Here is a 15,859-nt window from a genome sequence, read left to right on the forward strand (position 1 = left end):
ATGTCAGAAGTTGAGAACTGCTAGTTTAACATGACAAACTTATCATTAAAGGAGCTGGCAACCTCTAAGTTTATAAAATTCATTTTTTGGGGGGGAAGTAATAAATTTAAAGTTTCTTAAGCCTTGAGTATGTGCCCAATTTAGTCTAAAATGGGGTGCCCTCAGCACAACATCTATTATGCAGCACAGCACCTCATTTATTTGTGTATACACTCCTAAAACATACTGCAGTGACTGAAGAGAACCCCTGAAAACTGCTTACGGCTTACAAGGAAGAATTTTAAGAACACTGTGCAACAGTTGAATACAATAAATTTTGTTGAAGCAACTAGTAACAGCAAATAAAGATGTGGTATTTAAGACTAAATATACAGAAGCAGCCACAACTACTACAATGCTGAGTAACTCGGCAATCAGTGACACAGCTATATGAGCAGCATTCTGAGGCACTTCTGACAGACTGCAATTTGTTCACCTTTCAACAGCTACAGAAAGGTGAACAACAACAACAAATATGAAAATAGGTCTCAGTTACCTGTTTAGTCATGCTTTCTCTCTTGCGCCAGAACCACCACCTTCCAGACTTCTTTGGCATCTTTTCTTTGACCCAAGACTCAACAGTAGCCTGAAAAGTTAGGCATGTTTTTAATTTGTACGGAAAAACAAAATAATCATGTGTTACTACATACAAAATCTTCAAAAAAACATATCCATGTATCTATTTACCTTAGGCAAACTCTTCTGAAACACCTGCAAGCTCAGAATCATTGGAGCAGCCAACGCCCAGTTATAATACCTGTTTTAAGACATGTTATTGATAAGATATTACAAAATCCAACTAGAGGTAGATAAGTATCAGCGTGCAAACTGCCCTTTTCTTGATGAAAATATTTATTTGCTGCCAAAAACTAATATTAAAGTTTTCTGCAAGCAGAGTTACTTTAATATATACAATTCATTATCAGTGGTAACTACTGAAAAAAAGTCTCACTTCAGTTAAAGCTAAATTTAATGCAAATCTTCAGTTCAAAATCATTCTCTTTGAGACCGAGAAACAGATCTATCAAAAACACAAATTCCAGTAGAAGCTGAGAAATACATTCACTTTAAAGGGTAGATTTTAAAAGAGATCTTCTATGACCTAATTACACAATATAGAGAATTTACCTGTTATAAATCCTTATTACCAAATTAGGATTGTCTATGAGTCCAGGGTTTTCAGCAAATTCATGGTAAGTAATAATATGTTCCATGAATTTTTCTGTAATAGAAGCATATTTTAATTAGAAATAATAATATAAAGTCCCAATATGTCCAATTATTTTGTATCTAGGAAAATGCTTTCTGTCGTTTCAGAGTCTTCGCTGATCTTGCAGGATCACTCAAGATAAGCCAGTATGGCCTACCTGTCAAGAGTCTTGTGACTGCCTCCTCAGTAACAGGGAAAGCCTCACACCACTTCAATAGCCACATTAATGAGAATTAAGAAATTAGAAGAGGGAAGATACGAAGGAAGTAGGAACTAATTCAGCATGAAGTCTGGAAAAAAGAGTTATGCTTGTCCAAGTTTTCTTTAAAAATTATTATGACAGGTAAGGGGCCTACATACTACACTAAAAGGGAAGCGAGAAGGATGCTGTCAGCTTTTCAGGTTTTTTTAATAAAAAATATAATAGTCAGTTTAATAAACTGACTACTAATAGCATTTTCGTGACTAGGGACAAGTTTGCAGAAATTCATGATTTAGTGTAAAACCCTTGCAAGGAAGACATTTTTTTTCAAATCAAATCCAATACTACCACCCTGTTACCAGGAGTGCTGTTCATTAGGGACACGATGACCATTAAAAGAGTAATACTAAAAATGCTGCAGGACATGTTCATGAAGACTGTGTGCTCCCTCAAAAATGCATATAGCTTCAACATTACAACTAACTAGAGCATGAAGAGAGAAGAATCTGCTGGTGCAAATCTAAAGGTTAACAAAAATTTAGGATAGGAAAAATACAGCAGGAGAAAAGGCAGTCCAAAGTTTTTTCATTGCTTAAAAAAACCCAACCAAACAAAAAAACAAAACCAGAAAATAAAACTGAAAAAGAAAAAATATCAGGCAACCGGAAAGAATATGAATTGTGAAGATTTATATAGGACTAAGCAAGTAATTGCAGCCAGAAACAAGAGTGGCTGGTTGGATAAGCAATATGTAGTAAGAAAAAGCAGACAAAGTTTCTCAAGATATCCAAGTGCTCTTGATTAATTTAAGGTTAAATTCTGCTATCTCTGCTTGGTAAATGCTTCAGGTTTTCAGAAAATGACAGATTATCCATTCCTTTTTCTCAATATAAGCATAATAATAAGCCAAAGCACAGCACAGTGGAAATCAGAGCATTCAAGCCACTTCATCTGTTTAGCTGCCTGAGCTTTATTACTGTTTATGATTTAGTCTTTCACATACCTTTAGAAATCTCTCCATTTTCATTGAGACCCCCACAAAGTGAAAGTGTAACATCAGGCAAGTCCATAGCAGAATCAGACATGCACTCTATACCGCTGTCAGCGGCAGCACTTCCTACTGATTGGGGTGACTGGGAACCGGAAAGGGTGTCTGACTCTGTCCACTGCCTGAAGCCTGGATCAGAATCGCTGAAGAGAAGAAGTCCACATTTTCCATAAGTATTTCACTTGCAAAAAACGTATACATTTTAGGTTACAGGACACACACTATAAGATTACTCAAAAAAGTCATCTTGCCGTTGCATTTCTTTTAAGTACTACATCAAATTACAACATAGACTTAAAACAAAACAAACAAAAACCAGACACAAACACACACCCCCAACCCTTCATAATACTGGCAGACTGACAGTTTCCAGGAAAATAATTACGTTTCTCTTGCCTGCAACACAATTGGATTTAAATGAGGAAAAGATCCTCTACATTCTGTTTTTGCAGAACACCACTACACTCTTCAGTCTTTACCAGAACGCTCTAGAACAAGACTAAAGAGAACACTGCTTGATGTTTTTAGAACACCGTGTTTGGAAAAAGTACAGTAGAAAGGAAAAGTATCCTCTTAAGTAAAAAAATACCACATTATCACCTAAGGTTAGAGTTATTAGTTTCATCCCAAGTAATGTAATCAGTAAGCACAGAAAAGTTTACAATTTTAGTTTTAACATAAACCAATAGTCTCTTCTTATTAAGCTGTATTTTTACAAAGTCTTCTACACAGTTATTCTTCTGGAGAATATTTTAGGAGTGTAAAATGCTTTGATTTGATTTAAAAATAAAGTGAATTTTGAGACTGAGCTGCCTTGCAGGAAGACCTGGTGGGATTTTTTTTGTTGGTCTTTTTTGATATTAAAAAAAAAAGTTGGAAGGGATGTACAGGTCATGCAAAAACCAAGCTGACGTGTGTTTATCTGGAGCTAGCAATATGGCACAATACAGTACTGGTGCAAAAGAAGCACGCAGTTTAAACTTATCCCACCTCTGTATCTGCAGAACATACATGTTCCACAAAGATGACAACTCTCAGTAATGACCTCCCATGTGATCTTTCAATGTGTTTCTTGTCAAATTAAAAACAGATTCTCACAGTGACATCAGTACTAATTACTCCACAAAAGCCTAGAAACCTGAAGTCCAATACTTTTTTTTCAGAACTGGTTCATAAACACCTAAATCATACATGTAATAACCCTCGTTCCAAAGAACTTTAATTCAAAATTACCTTTTGGGAAAATAGAGTGCTGCAACTTCAGGTTCCAAAGCTTTTAGGTCCTCCAAGTAAATATCATCAGGTCCCTGATGATGACTTCGCTTGTGCACCCCTATTAATTTTAACAAATAAGATTATTAAGATGATGCTATCAAATGCATTAAAGAGAAATGTGATTGTAAGAGACTCAGACTTACTTGTAGCTTTTATAAATGCAAGAGTTTAAATATACTTTTAGACAGGTAAGACTTTAAATAGAAAACATGGAATAGGCACTTTTATACTACTTCCACTACGGCCTCAAATTTGGTAGACCACACTGAAGGAGAAAATCAACAGCTTTATTATATACCTTTCTTTTTTGAAGGAGAGTCCATTTTTGTTGTTGGCTTTGTTTCTGGTAAAGGGTCCACCAACAGCCTGGAATGATGATCAGCATCTAATGGCAATGGATCTTGTGGTTCTATGATTGCAGAAGCAAGAGAATCTTTAACATCCATCTGCTTAAGCAGAGGATGAGTTCTTGGCTCAGGTTTCAGTACTGTACAGACAGAATCTTTCTCATCATCATCATCTTCAACTTCATCAGAGCTGAGAATGACCCTAAAATGAGTCTTCTCTGATGGAGTAATGGTAGCTGTTCTGAGATGTTCCAGTTTCTCTTTCTTGCTTATCTGAAAAACAAGACTGGTCAATCCTTTCACTTCACGTTTGTTTTATTCTGGTCTAAACATTGAATTTGTACTCATGGTAAAATTCTGGTCACAAATACACCAGGTAAGAATTTAAACATGTATTTTAGCAACATAAAACATGCCCCACCTTATTAGCAAAGTCCCCTGCAACAGAAGCTTCATACGAGCTTATTTACAAGTTCAGTAAAGAAACTGGCATAGAGGAAATGCTGACTTGACTAAACCAGAGCAAGAAAAAAGGATAAATGTGGACATATCAGGGCTTCTGTCACCAGCTGTCCTGTTAGATACCAAATTTACTCTATCAAGGCTAAAATTCCTCTGGAATGAACTAGAAATTAGCCTATAATAAAGGAAATTAATTTCTCAAGTTTCTTTCTTCGGTTTCTAACTAAAAATTTTAAAATTTCAGACTTTTACTGTTAGGTTTTCTGAAATTACTTTGTTGACCAGCTTTTGAACGTAACATATTCTACTATCTTCCAGCCACAAGGGGGCGCTACTTCCCCATTTCAGCTGAAGCCTTCTCAAGAACCGCGGCAGATTTCCAGTCTTAGGACACAATTTGAGATACGTCAAATCTCAGTTCACAAAGTGAGAGCCGACAATAAGTTTACCTTGGTTGATTCTGGGAATCCTCCCCACGTCCATTCCATGTGAGATTCAGATCTCAACAAGCTCTCAGCAGGTTTAACTTCCAGTTCTGAATCACTTTTAGGGCAGACTGGCTCAGAGAAAGGGCTAGCAAATCAACAATTAAAAAAAAAAAAAAAAAAAAAGAAAAAAAAAGAAAGCTACAGTGTTTAAAATGCGTTTGTTGTGCAGCTACTTTGTTAAGACTTTTCTACAGCTTAACAGGGCTTCAATTATACAGCAACATGGCAAGAAGCCCAGCAGGGTTTTCAGACTGAGAATTAGGTTAAAACCAAAATCACATTAAAGGACTTACATAGCCATCACCCTAAACAGATTCCTTCACTCTGTCTGCAGTGTAGGTATAGCTCTCCCCTCAGCCCATGCTCCATTTTTCAAACAAAACAGAACACAACAACAGAGTTTAATCTAAAAGTAAGACAGAAATTAGCTTCAAGTTCCTTTCCTCTGTAAAAATATAGCATTTAAGCTTGCTATGCCAAGACTTGAGTAATTGAAGTCCTGCAAACCGAACTCACAAATGCACAAAACAACACCAATTCCCAATGCAGCAAAAACAATATAAACAAAGTAACTTTGGAGAGGGGAGATCACTTGAAAACTTCCTTCAGATGCGTTTGGTCTATATGACTTTTCAAAATCCATCCTGTTTTTCCTATAGTGGTTATTATCCATAAATCCGAAACAGACCTCTGAAATTTACTTTAGCCAAGACTATTTTTAAGCTGGAAAAAAACCCTCTGCAAAATGCTAGAAAGGTATTATTTCAAAATCATTTTGCTCTTATGATCTTAGCAAGGACAGGAAACACAACAGGTTATTTTAAAGTAGCATTTAGTGTTGGGACAGATCCAAACCTCTTCTTTCTTGAACAGGGCAATTATACTGTCTATTATTGAAATGCTCTTTTTACACTTTGACATTCACAGTGTATTCTGGTTTGTTTGGGGTTTAGATAGATATATATATATATACACACATATGAAATCCTCAATATTTGATTTTGAATTTTAAGTACAGGAACTGGACACAGCACTCCAGATGTGGACTGACCAGTGTTGAGTGTAATGGGATGATCACATCTCGGTGTCTGCTAGTAACACCCCTCCAGATGCAGCCCTGGACCCAATCTGCCTTTGGTGCTGCAGCGGTGCTCTGCTGACTCACGTTCAGCTTGCCGTCCACAGGAGCCCTGGGCCCTTTCAGCAAGGCTGCTGCCCAGCCACACACATCCAAGCCCGTACTGGGCTCTTTGGTTATGCCACCCCAGGTCCAGGGCTCTGCACTTGTTGCACTGGGAAAGGCTTCATCCTGATTTAAGAGATCTTTTACAGTGAGAACAATCATTCACCAGAACAGCCTTCCCAGGAAAGTGGTCCCCATCATAGGATATTTTCAATTTGTGACTGGTTGGGATGCAAGATATCTCATCTAGTCTCCCTTTCCCACAAAAGGCTGGACCAGGTGATCTTTCAAGGTCCCTCCTAACTTGGGCTGTTCTATGACATAACACTGAAATTTTACAGTAACCCCTACAGGTATTCAATGTGTGGAATTCCCTCCCCCTTACAAAATTCCTGCAACAAGTAGTTATCTAATGCAGCATCACATCTGAAAACTTTCTGGAGGTTCGTGGAGCCAGGGTTTTGCAGTATCATACAAGGCTAAACTGATCACAATTCGGACTGTAAAAACAGACAGTACACAGATCAGATCACGATCCAGACAGTAAGAATCCCTCATATTACTCAAACTGACACAAAATCCAAGACAGAAGGAAGTTTAAACATGTCTACAGTGGTGACTCATGTCACTGTCAGCTTCCAACCTTTATCATCAGGAACACAAAAAAGAACCCATTTAAAGATTTCCTCCCTCAGTTCTCCTGTAACAATTTTCTACAGAAATTACATTTTCTGTACTGTTAGGAGGGCTTATTTAAAGTAACAGATCGATGAAAATACATGTACATATTTGTTTTCAATGGAATCTTCAAAAGGAAGAATATGAACTCATTTTCTCTACATGCCAAATCCACCTATAACACAAGTCAACTGGAAGCCATACAGACATTAACCTGTTTCTAAGCCTAATTCTTATTAATATTCAGCAGTACCTGCAAAAGATTTAATACTTCAGGACTTTGAGAACCTAAGTCCTGAACCTAAGTTTTCCACTGTCATTCTCAGGGAGAAGTCTTTAGTTAAAAAGGTACATGCTTGTACTAATGATTTAATCATGCTAGTATTGCTGTTAAAACAGACAGAATATTGATGGTATCAGGTATCCAATAGTTGATCGCTATGTTTCTTAGTTTTATTACAGTGAATCGGACAAGCAGAAGTGTCCTCATTGAAAAGACTTAGGCTATTACCTTCCCTTAGCTCCCTGCAAGGGTTCTGAAGAGCAAGACAACCAACCTCAACTAAAACTCAATTAGCTTTTCCAGATCTCCAGAAAGGAGGTTATTAAAACCTACCATTTCTCTTCCACGTTACGATGGCTACATTATAAAAAATCTTTCTTTGGTGGCTTAGGAGAAATAATTTCATGCAAAATTTATCTTCTTCTTGATGGTTCATGTGAGAGACAATCCCCACCCCCCAGCTCCCCAAAGAGGGAAAAGAAAATTGCCAATTTCTGTGTTGCACTGCAACGTGTACTGGATAGCTTCTTGTTTAAAAAAAAAAAAAAAGAACCAAAACTATAAGGAGCCTAGGCATCTCACATGATGCACAAACAAGTTGTTAAAAGCAGACTATCCCCTAAATATGTAAACAAGAAGAGAGACATGAATCACATATCCAAGATATAGCCTGGTAGTCTCTGTTAACTAGAGTTTTATAAACTCAAAAGGAGTATCAGCCTCTGTGCTGCCATTATCTGGGTGATACAACCCATACAACACCGCGTCAGTCCTCAGGGTCAAACACTGTGACTACTTTTCAGTCACAAACCACAAACGTTTAGGGAACATTTGAAGGCCACACATCACCAAGTACAATTGAGGATGTGGTTGTCACCCCAAAACATGAAAAGGAATGATAATGGGATTTCCTGTCCAACTGCTTCTGTTCATTAACAAGCTATGGACTGGGGGAATGAGCAGGCTCCAAGCATGGTGTTACACATTCAGACTCTACTGAGGCCACAGCTTTGGAAAAACTCAAAGCAGAGAGATTACATACACTTCAAGAAGTATTTTCTGAAGCTTAATCTCTTCTGTTCTGCACTACCACCTATTGATACAGAAGAACAGGCACCTGTGCACTGAGCAGCTGACATGCATCAATGGGTATCTCACAAAGGCTGACCGGTAATCCTCACTGACACTGAATGTATCTGCTGTGAGGCAGTTTTCTTAGTCAAACTGAACAGCGGTAAAACTATACACTCAAAGTATTAAAATGAATCGAGATACTGCTCAGCATGCTATATACTATATATATTTGTTCTTCCTTATGTCCAATGTTCAGGAAAAGTATGAAATTTACCTCAAGTAATACTGCATAGGGACAGAATGCTTTCTTTATGCGAACAGAAATCAGTATTAGTGGTGAAACCCAAAGGGTGAACCTTGAAAAATCTAGAAATGGAATGCAAGAGGAATGTAATAGCATGAACATCAGAAATTGAAGAGCTTGAATGTATAAACAGAAGCATACTAGTCACTGTAACTGAAAACTGGCAAGCTGTACTATGCCATTTGTAAGAACCCACCATCAGCTCATACTGTTTCTGGTATCTCTGAATAACCAGAGATACCACAATTCCAGTAACACAAATCTGTTCTGAAGTAGAATATGATTCAAGTTTAGGACCTAGCCTTACCTCCAGTAATTTGTGTTTCTTCACCTGGTAAAAGCTAACTTACATATTCAACATTGCTTTATGGCACATCAAGTGTTGTTTATGCTAGGGTGAATCACAGAGAACATATTTATTTTCCACACACTTCCCAATCTAAAGAAATTTTATTAAGTGTATTTTCTTTCTTTACTAGTGAATTTTAGTAAGAAAGTTGTTGGTTTTTATTTGAGTGGGATAAAAAAAAAAGCCACAAATTGTGTTTCATACATACAGTGGAGAAGGCAGCCATTACAAATTCAAAGTAAGTATCAAATGCTGCATTTGGTACCACAGAAGTTAGGCATGTCTGAAGTTTTACAGCTCAGGGGGAAAAAATGAATGAAACAGCAATTAATATTTTTTAATTATTAATCATTATATATATGATAACATTACAAAGTGACTTACTTCTCCAGAGGGGACCAGTCTCCATCAGATAAGGGGTAATGATCCTTCGAGTGATAGATCAAAGATTCTTTTTGTTCTTCACCCTTTGGTGATGAATTTGAGGAACCTCTATGGAGATACACGGGACATTAAGTCAGCTATAAGAAATCGTCATTATCAATTCAGTTAGAAAATTTACTTATATATTATTCAAAACTCAAAATTCAAAGAAAGGAGTGTATATCTTCATAAATTCCTTCTTCGCAACACACCTTTATGTAACTTAAAATGTATATGAAAACTATTATTAATACTTGAAAATACTGCAAGTTTAAAAATCTACTACTCCAACACATAGTAATTTAATATTGAAAAAGCCACAATAGCATAAATGATATTACTCTATACAGCTAACTAGTATTACCAAACCCCAAAGATGAAAATAAAAATTTACACATAACCGTTATTATGTAAATGTTAGAATCACTGGAAAAGTTAAATAGAAAAGGTAGTTTTGACAACGCAGTTTACACTGCACATTTCACAATTTAAAACCAGACAGAAAATAGGAATATGCATTAGCCTCACAATTTACCCAACAGTTTACAAATTAACATGAACTACAATAAGTAGCTAAAGTGCTGTACTTTTCTAAACAGTGGGGTTTGTTTTGCACTGGGAACTCTACTCAAGTGTCTATAGCAAAAAAAACTGCCAACCAATCAACAGCAAGACCTATTGAGTAAGCATGCACTATATTTTACACAGAAGTCCCTTTTAAATATCACCATCATAAGTACTTCAGATCTTTTTACAGCTCTCTGAATTTAATGGAATTAATAGCTATTCTCAGGATACAACTAACTTGTTTTGAGGTTAGATCAAGGGCATCATGGCTATACAGTGGATAGACTACAAGGAAGATAAGCCTGGACTTTTGAGTGTAAAATGCATTAGAAATTACTTTAAGACATTATTATGAAAGAAAAAAGCATTTTTCTTTATTTTCAACACTGTTGCACTGGACCTTTTTGGAACACTAATGCTAATTTCTCTTACGGATAGAGAAAAAAAAGATTTTAACATTATCTACTAAAATACATAAATATTTAGAATTTACATGCCTATGCAAAACAGCCCATTAGACCATAAGCAGTTACAGTGATCTACCTAATTTGCACAAGTCTTTCACTTGGAAGACAGTCTAGACTGTGTTAAATACAGGACTCTACAAACATCTTAATATCTCCACTTCTCATTCAGTAGTAGTACTCTTATGAAACTTGATGGTAACAGCTTGACTTGAGAGCTACAGACTGTACATCCTCGGTATTCATAAACCAAGCTAACCGTGACACAAAGATGTTTCATGCTGTCTTTGTCTGTATGCAGTGCTAAGTATCTCCAAAAAAGGAAAAAGGTATTCTTGAACAACTAAATAAACACACGCAAAAAATCAGAGGTCCTCAACATTATGACTTCAGAGGGGGGCAAGATGACACACAAATGGTACTGAACAGATTTTATTCACTGGAAATTAGTGATCAAGTTATTTCATATGAAGCATAAACAAAACAAAAAACAAAACAAAAAAAATCAAATTTCATCCATAAGTGAATAAATCTGAATGCTAAAAATCAAAATGCAGTCAAAGATTACTGAAACAAAGAGGAAAATCAGTATGCATTATCTTGAATTTATAAGTTGCACTACCAACTCTAATTTATTTTGCAACATTTATAAACAGTGCTACCACTCCTAATCCTTATCCACTTCATACATGGTCTAAATAAATACGTAAGATTTTAGAGACAGATAACTACTTTAACTCTTTAACATCTTAGCACTGCAGAAATAATGCCCCCTGTTTCTGAGTTGTACACACTGTAATCTCAGTCCTCCTGGTATTATTTTAGGTAAGTTAAGCACTATTAATATATCTAAATCACAGCTAGAAAATACAAAGGATGTGTTTTAAAGAAAGCTGGATTTTCCCAAGAACAGAAAACAGTTTGTTTTCCACTTTGTAAGAACAGAACCAGGTAAGACATTACATACTGGTACCTGCGGCTGAATTTTTGACCTTCCTGTTGGAACATCAGCCTCCCTTTTCATTTCCCAGTTTTTCACTTTGAAATCTAAAGTGGTGTCTAACAAGTTAGTTATGTTTCTTTATTTTCTTCTTTCTCCAGAGCCACACATTTATAACAAAAACAAACTCGCTGTTATCACCTTACATGCCCACAGGATGTGAAAAGAAAGCTTACACTTTTTCACAACCATATCTTTAGGTGGGAAGAAAGCAGTGTACGCCTATAACAAGGCATTTTATTTTGTCCCTTAGTAGCCCACTGGAATAACTGTATATGAACTCCACTATCAGATAACCTACTGTCTCTGGGCTTCCATTACTGCAATGTATTTTTCCATCCTGCACTTATACTTGCTATTCACAAGAAAACAGCATTCTTTTACAAAATTTTCTTCCTTCCACATCGTAACAATCCGAGAGTTCATTTCTACTGCTCTTTGTTTATATATATGTAAAAAAATGTGGTTTCCAAATAAAAAGCTTTTTCAATATTTCATTCTAAAGGATACAAAAAATAAAACCAGAGTAACCTTTGAACGCACCGTGGTCTGTTCAGCTATGACTAAACATCTGACATTTCAATCAAGCCTTCAATTTTTTATTCATCTCTAGTCAAACTAAGATAATTGATACAATAGCAATTTGAATTCTAAACACTGAATGAAAAAAGCCATTTTTGGCCTGACATTCCTAAATTCTTCATACATTTGTAATAATTAATTAACTAAAGAAATAACAATTCATGGGTTCTATTTTCTTTCTTCCTGTACTTGATGCTTGTTTTTATTTTTCATGGTTTCACTATGACAAGTTACTGTCTTAATACCCTCACACTGAAGACTGAACAAAGATCTTGTTTTTCTTAAACTGGAAAAAACAGGAAAAATCTCAAATTAAACAAAATGCCAATTCCCAGACTTAAACAGATGAGTATCTAAATGACAATTTGTTGTCATGACAGTAAAAAAATAAGGCAAATGAACTAAGAAAGCCACAGACATTCTAGAAAACACTTTAAAATCCTAATTTTGTTTGTTGTGTTTTGTTGGTCACAGGTGTGATAACAGTTAGTATTCATGTTTTTCTGTTGCATTAACTTTTTTGATCCATACTTACTGAAGTTGAGACACCCTCAAAGACCCACAATGAAGGAGTTTTTTCAGTTATACTTTATTCTTTTATAGCAAAACGTTCTTTCAATTCCCAGACCAGATCTTTAATTTATTCAGACAGTACTACATTAAACAGTAATGCTGTCCAACAAAGCAGCTAGCTTTGTCTAAAAACTACGCCCGCTTCTTTTGTTAAGCAGCCTAAGAAACTTCCACATAAAACTGATGAGGCCGCCTTTCCTGGATTTTAAGCATTTATATGCTTGATAGCTTTCTTCTATTACTATAATCTTTCCTATTACTCATATAAGCTTCTTCAGCTTATTAGTACGTGCTACCACTTTACCACAAGCTCCACTTTGCTAACAGTTTATCTACTTCAAAATTCCTGACTGATTTTTTCCCGCTCCTTTATGACTACACAGATGTAAGGAATTATCTTTTCTAATGTGAAGGATCATTAACTTATGTAGTTTTCCGTTACCAAAGTAAACTTGGAAGATACAGAGAAGTCAAATTCAGATGAGGTGTACTACAGGCATTCCACACTGCAGTTTATGTAGAGTTTACCAAACACTCTAGAAGATGATGGCAACACTTCCCTACCAGAATGGCCTTAATTGGATTTTATATTCATAATAAAATGGCCAAACTTGAAAGGTTCTAGAAGAACCTAGAAAGAGGTTCTGTAACTCTTACAGTTACTGAGTTAAGAGTTACAGTTTCTCCTCTAGAAAGAGGTGGAAGATAATGGTTTGGAGTTCTGTTTGTTTGAGGAAAAGCCTACCCAAAGCCTATTGAAACTTATGCACTGCTAGCACAGAGGAAAGGTACAAGTTACATGTTCAATGTTCAGTGATAACAATGAAAGCAGTCAGGAAGTATCTGATAGCTTACCTTAGGGGTTGAACACTTTTTTCATCATCTGAGCTTATTTCCATTTCAAAAATCTCTTCCGTCCCAGTAGAAGAGATCTGATCTTCCTTCCTGCTATCTTGTTTGTATTTCTTTCTTCTTCTTTTTTTCTTCTTCACAGAACCTGGTGTGAATACAGTCTCTGTTTCCACAGTGTGTGGAATTTCTGAGTTTGCACATGTCCTCTCATTTTCACCTGATTTCAAATGATTGTCAGTATCTTTAAAAAACTGGTCTTCAGTGGGTATTGGAGATGTTGCCAAATATGCAGGAACTTTTTCCTAAGCCAAAAAAGAAAATAAAGAACAGACTATATTTTTTACTATGTTTTGTGCATACAGGATAGTTGTCAGCTACAGATTAATCCCTGCATCTATATTTAGACACAAAACCATGTAACAGCCCAGTGGTATGAAGCTGATATCCAGAAAAGAACCACGTTCACTGGAAGGATTACAAAAAGTTCAGAGAAATGAATGCTAGTATTCTTACCGTTTCAGACATACGTAATTGATTTTGCTAGCAAAACAAATACCCAGTCAGTAGAATTTTTCAAAATTATCTGCTCTTGTGCACATCAGTTCTATCCAGGCTTAGTAAATGTGTTAATAGGCTAATTAGATCCACTGCTGTCTCCTTATTTCGAAACAATTTCACAGAAAGGTGTAGGTTAGAAGGGACATCTGGAGAATATCTGGTCCAATCTTCTGTTTAAAGTAGGGCCTCAGGTTAGGTTATCCAAGACAAAGGCTGAGTATCTCCAGTGAGGGAGTGTCTACCACCTCTCTAGACAACCCATTCCTGTGTTATATTGTTCTCATAGCAAAAGATTTTTCTTATATCCAGCTGGAATTTTCCCCTTTGTCCTATTCACCAGGCATCCTCGTGAAGAGAATGCTTCCATCTGCTCTGTAACTACTTGTAGGTACTGTAAGACTGTGGTTAGATCCCTCTGAGTCTTCTCTTCTCTAGGCTGAACACAATCATTTCCAGCAACCTTCCTTCTTATTTCAACTTCTCCAACCCTCTGATCACCTTGGTGGCTCTCTACTAGACTCCTTCCAATTTTCCATGTCTCTCCTGAACTGGGGAGACCACAACTGCATTCCAGGTTTGGTCTAACATATACTAGGTTGAGTGGGACAATCCCACATGCCTCCATCTGCTGGCTCTACTCCTGCCGATGCTGCCTAGGACACACTTGCCTTCACTGCTGCCAAGGCACACTGCTGGCCTTTACAGTAGAGATGCATTTCATCCAGTCAGACCCCAGCCTGTACTGCTGTGTGGAGTTCTTCCAACCCAGATGCAAGACTTCACATTTATCTTAGTTAAACCTTGTGCAAATCTTCACCAACTGGGAGACTGGATCAACAAGTTGGCTCTTTTTCTGGCCTGTCTACCTCCCCTCCCTGTTCAGCGTTACCCACAAAACTGGTGAAGATGCGTTCAGTCTCGTCATCCATGTCAGAAATTACTTATATAAAGTATCTTTCAAAAAGAAAACCGTGAATATAATTTACTCGCTAAAACCAACAACCAACCAACTCTCTATTAATTACAACTCACTGCCTTATGAAGGAACAATTCAAATGAAGGCAAAGCTTAACCAATGGACTGCCTGGGGTTTATTTGCATTGTAACAAGAAATTTAAAGATACTGACACGGAGATTGAAAGAAACACTGCAAAAGGACAAAGTGGAACAAAAATAGAGAATGGAATCTGCATAGCAAGGAGAAAAAGTTACCGAGCTTAATTTCACGGTAAGAATAGAACTAATTACAAGACGACTGTTATTTTACAGGACTCTTACACAGATTAGTCAGGAACTACACTGTGATCAGAAACAGCCAGAGCACTGATACTACTTTTGATGTCTTCAAAGCCTGAACTGATAATATTTAATATTAAATTCAATTTCTCCACTGAGTTAAGAGTTACAGACCACGTTTTATCCCAGTAATTGTAAAGTAGAGAGAAGTGGAGAAAGGAGAACAAAAAACAGCTTTATACTGCACTGATACAGATTTTGCATTGTAAAAAACCTCCAAATAAAATGATAGCACCTAAAAGTTAATATTCTATACAATTAATGACAATAAATCCAGAATAGCAAGACAAAATAATAAAAAAAAACCAAACAAAAAAATCCACCAAAAACCAGAGGAAAGGTTAGAAGAAAACTGGCTGAAAAATGATGCCTAAAAGTTACATTAGTAGTCCTGATTTATGTGAATTGAGGTGTGTGGTATTACTTCTGAAAGTCCAGATGTGAAAACAGCAAAGACTGACCAATTGAAAGAACTTTTCTGAATCCATCGAGAACTCTAGGAGAGCTTTATCACTTATACCTTAAGCATAGCTTCAAGAAGTGACCACAAGGACAAACTGATCAGTAGCAGAAATACTGAGAAAAAAATAAATTATGAAAGC

The 15,859-nt window shown here is 36.4% G+C and overlaps 1 protein-coding gene across 6 annotated transcripts in view; it reads right to left on the minus strand.

Moving 5' to 3' along the window:
• LPIN2 (lipin 2) overlaps positions 1–15,859 on the minus strand; it is a 47,156-nt gene that overhangs the window by 11,789 nt on the left and 19,508 nt on the right. For all 6 annotated transcript variants that reach the window (XM_055799420.1, XM_005236506.4, XM_013298416.3 and 3 more), the window contains 9 exons: positions 13,407–13,705; positions 9,327–9,434; positions 5,033–5,156; positions 4,073–4,394; positions 3,733–3,832; positions 2,455–2,642; positions 1,168–1,261; positions 727–796; positions 536–625 (listed from right to left, as the gene is read on the minus strand). In XM_055799420.1, coding sequence (XP_055655395.1) covers positions 536–625; positions 727–796; positions 1,168–1,261; positions 2,455–2,642; positions 3,733–3,832; positions 4,073–4,394; positions 5,033–5,156; positions 9,327–9,434; positions 13,407–13,705 — 1,395 coding nt within the window. The remainder of the gene's footprint in view (positions 1–535; positions 626–726; positions 797–1,167; positions 1,262–2,454; positions 2,643–3,732; positions 3,833–4,072; positions 4,395–5,032; positions 5,157–9,326; positions 9,435–13,406; positions 13,706–15,859) is intronic.

The sequence above is a fragment of the Falco peregrinus genome, chromosome 3 (genome assembly GCF_023634155.1).
Source record: "Falco peregrinus isolate bFalPer1 chromosome 3, bFalPer1.pri, whole genome shotgun sequence".
NCBI lineage: Eukaryota > Metazoa > Chordata > Aves > Falconiformes > Falconidae > Falco > Falco peregrinus.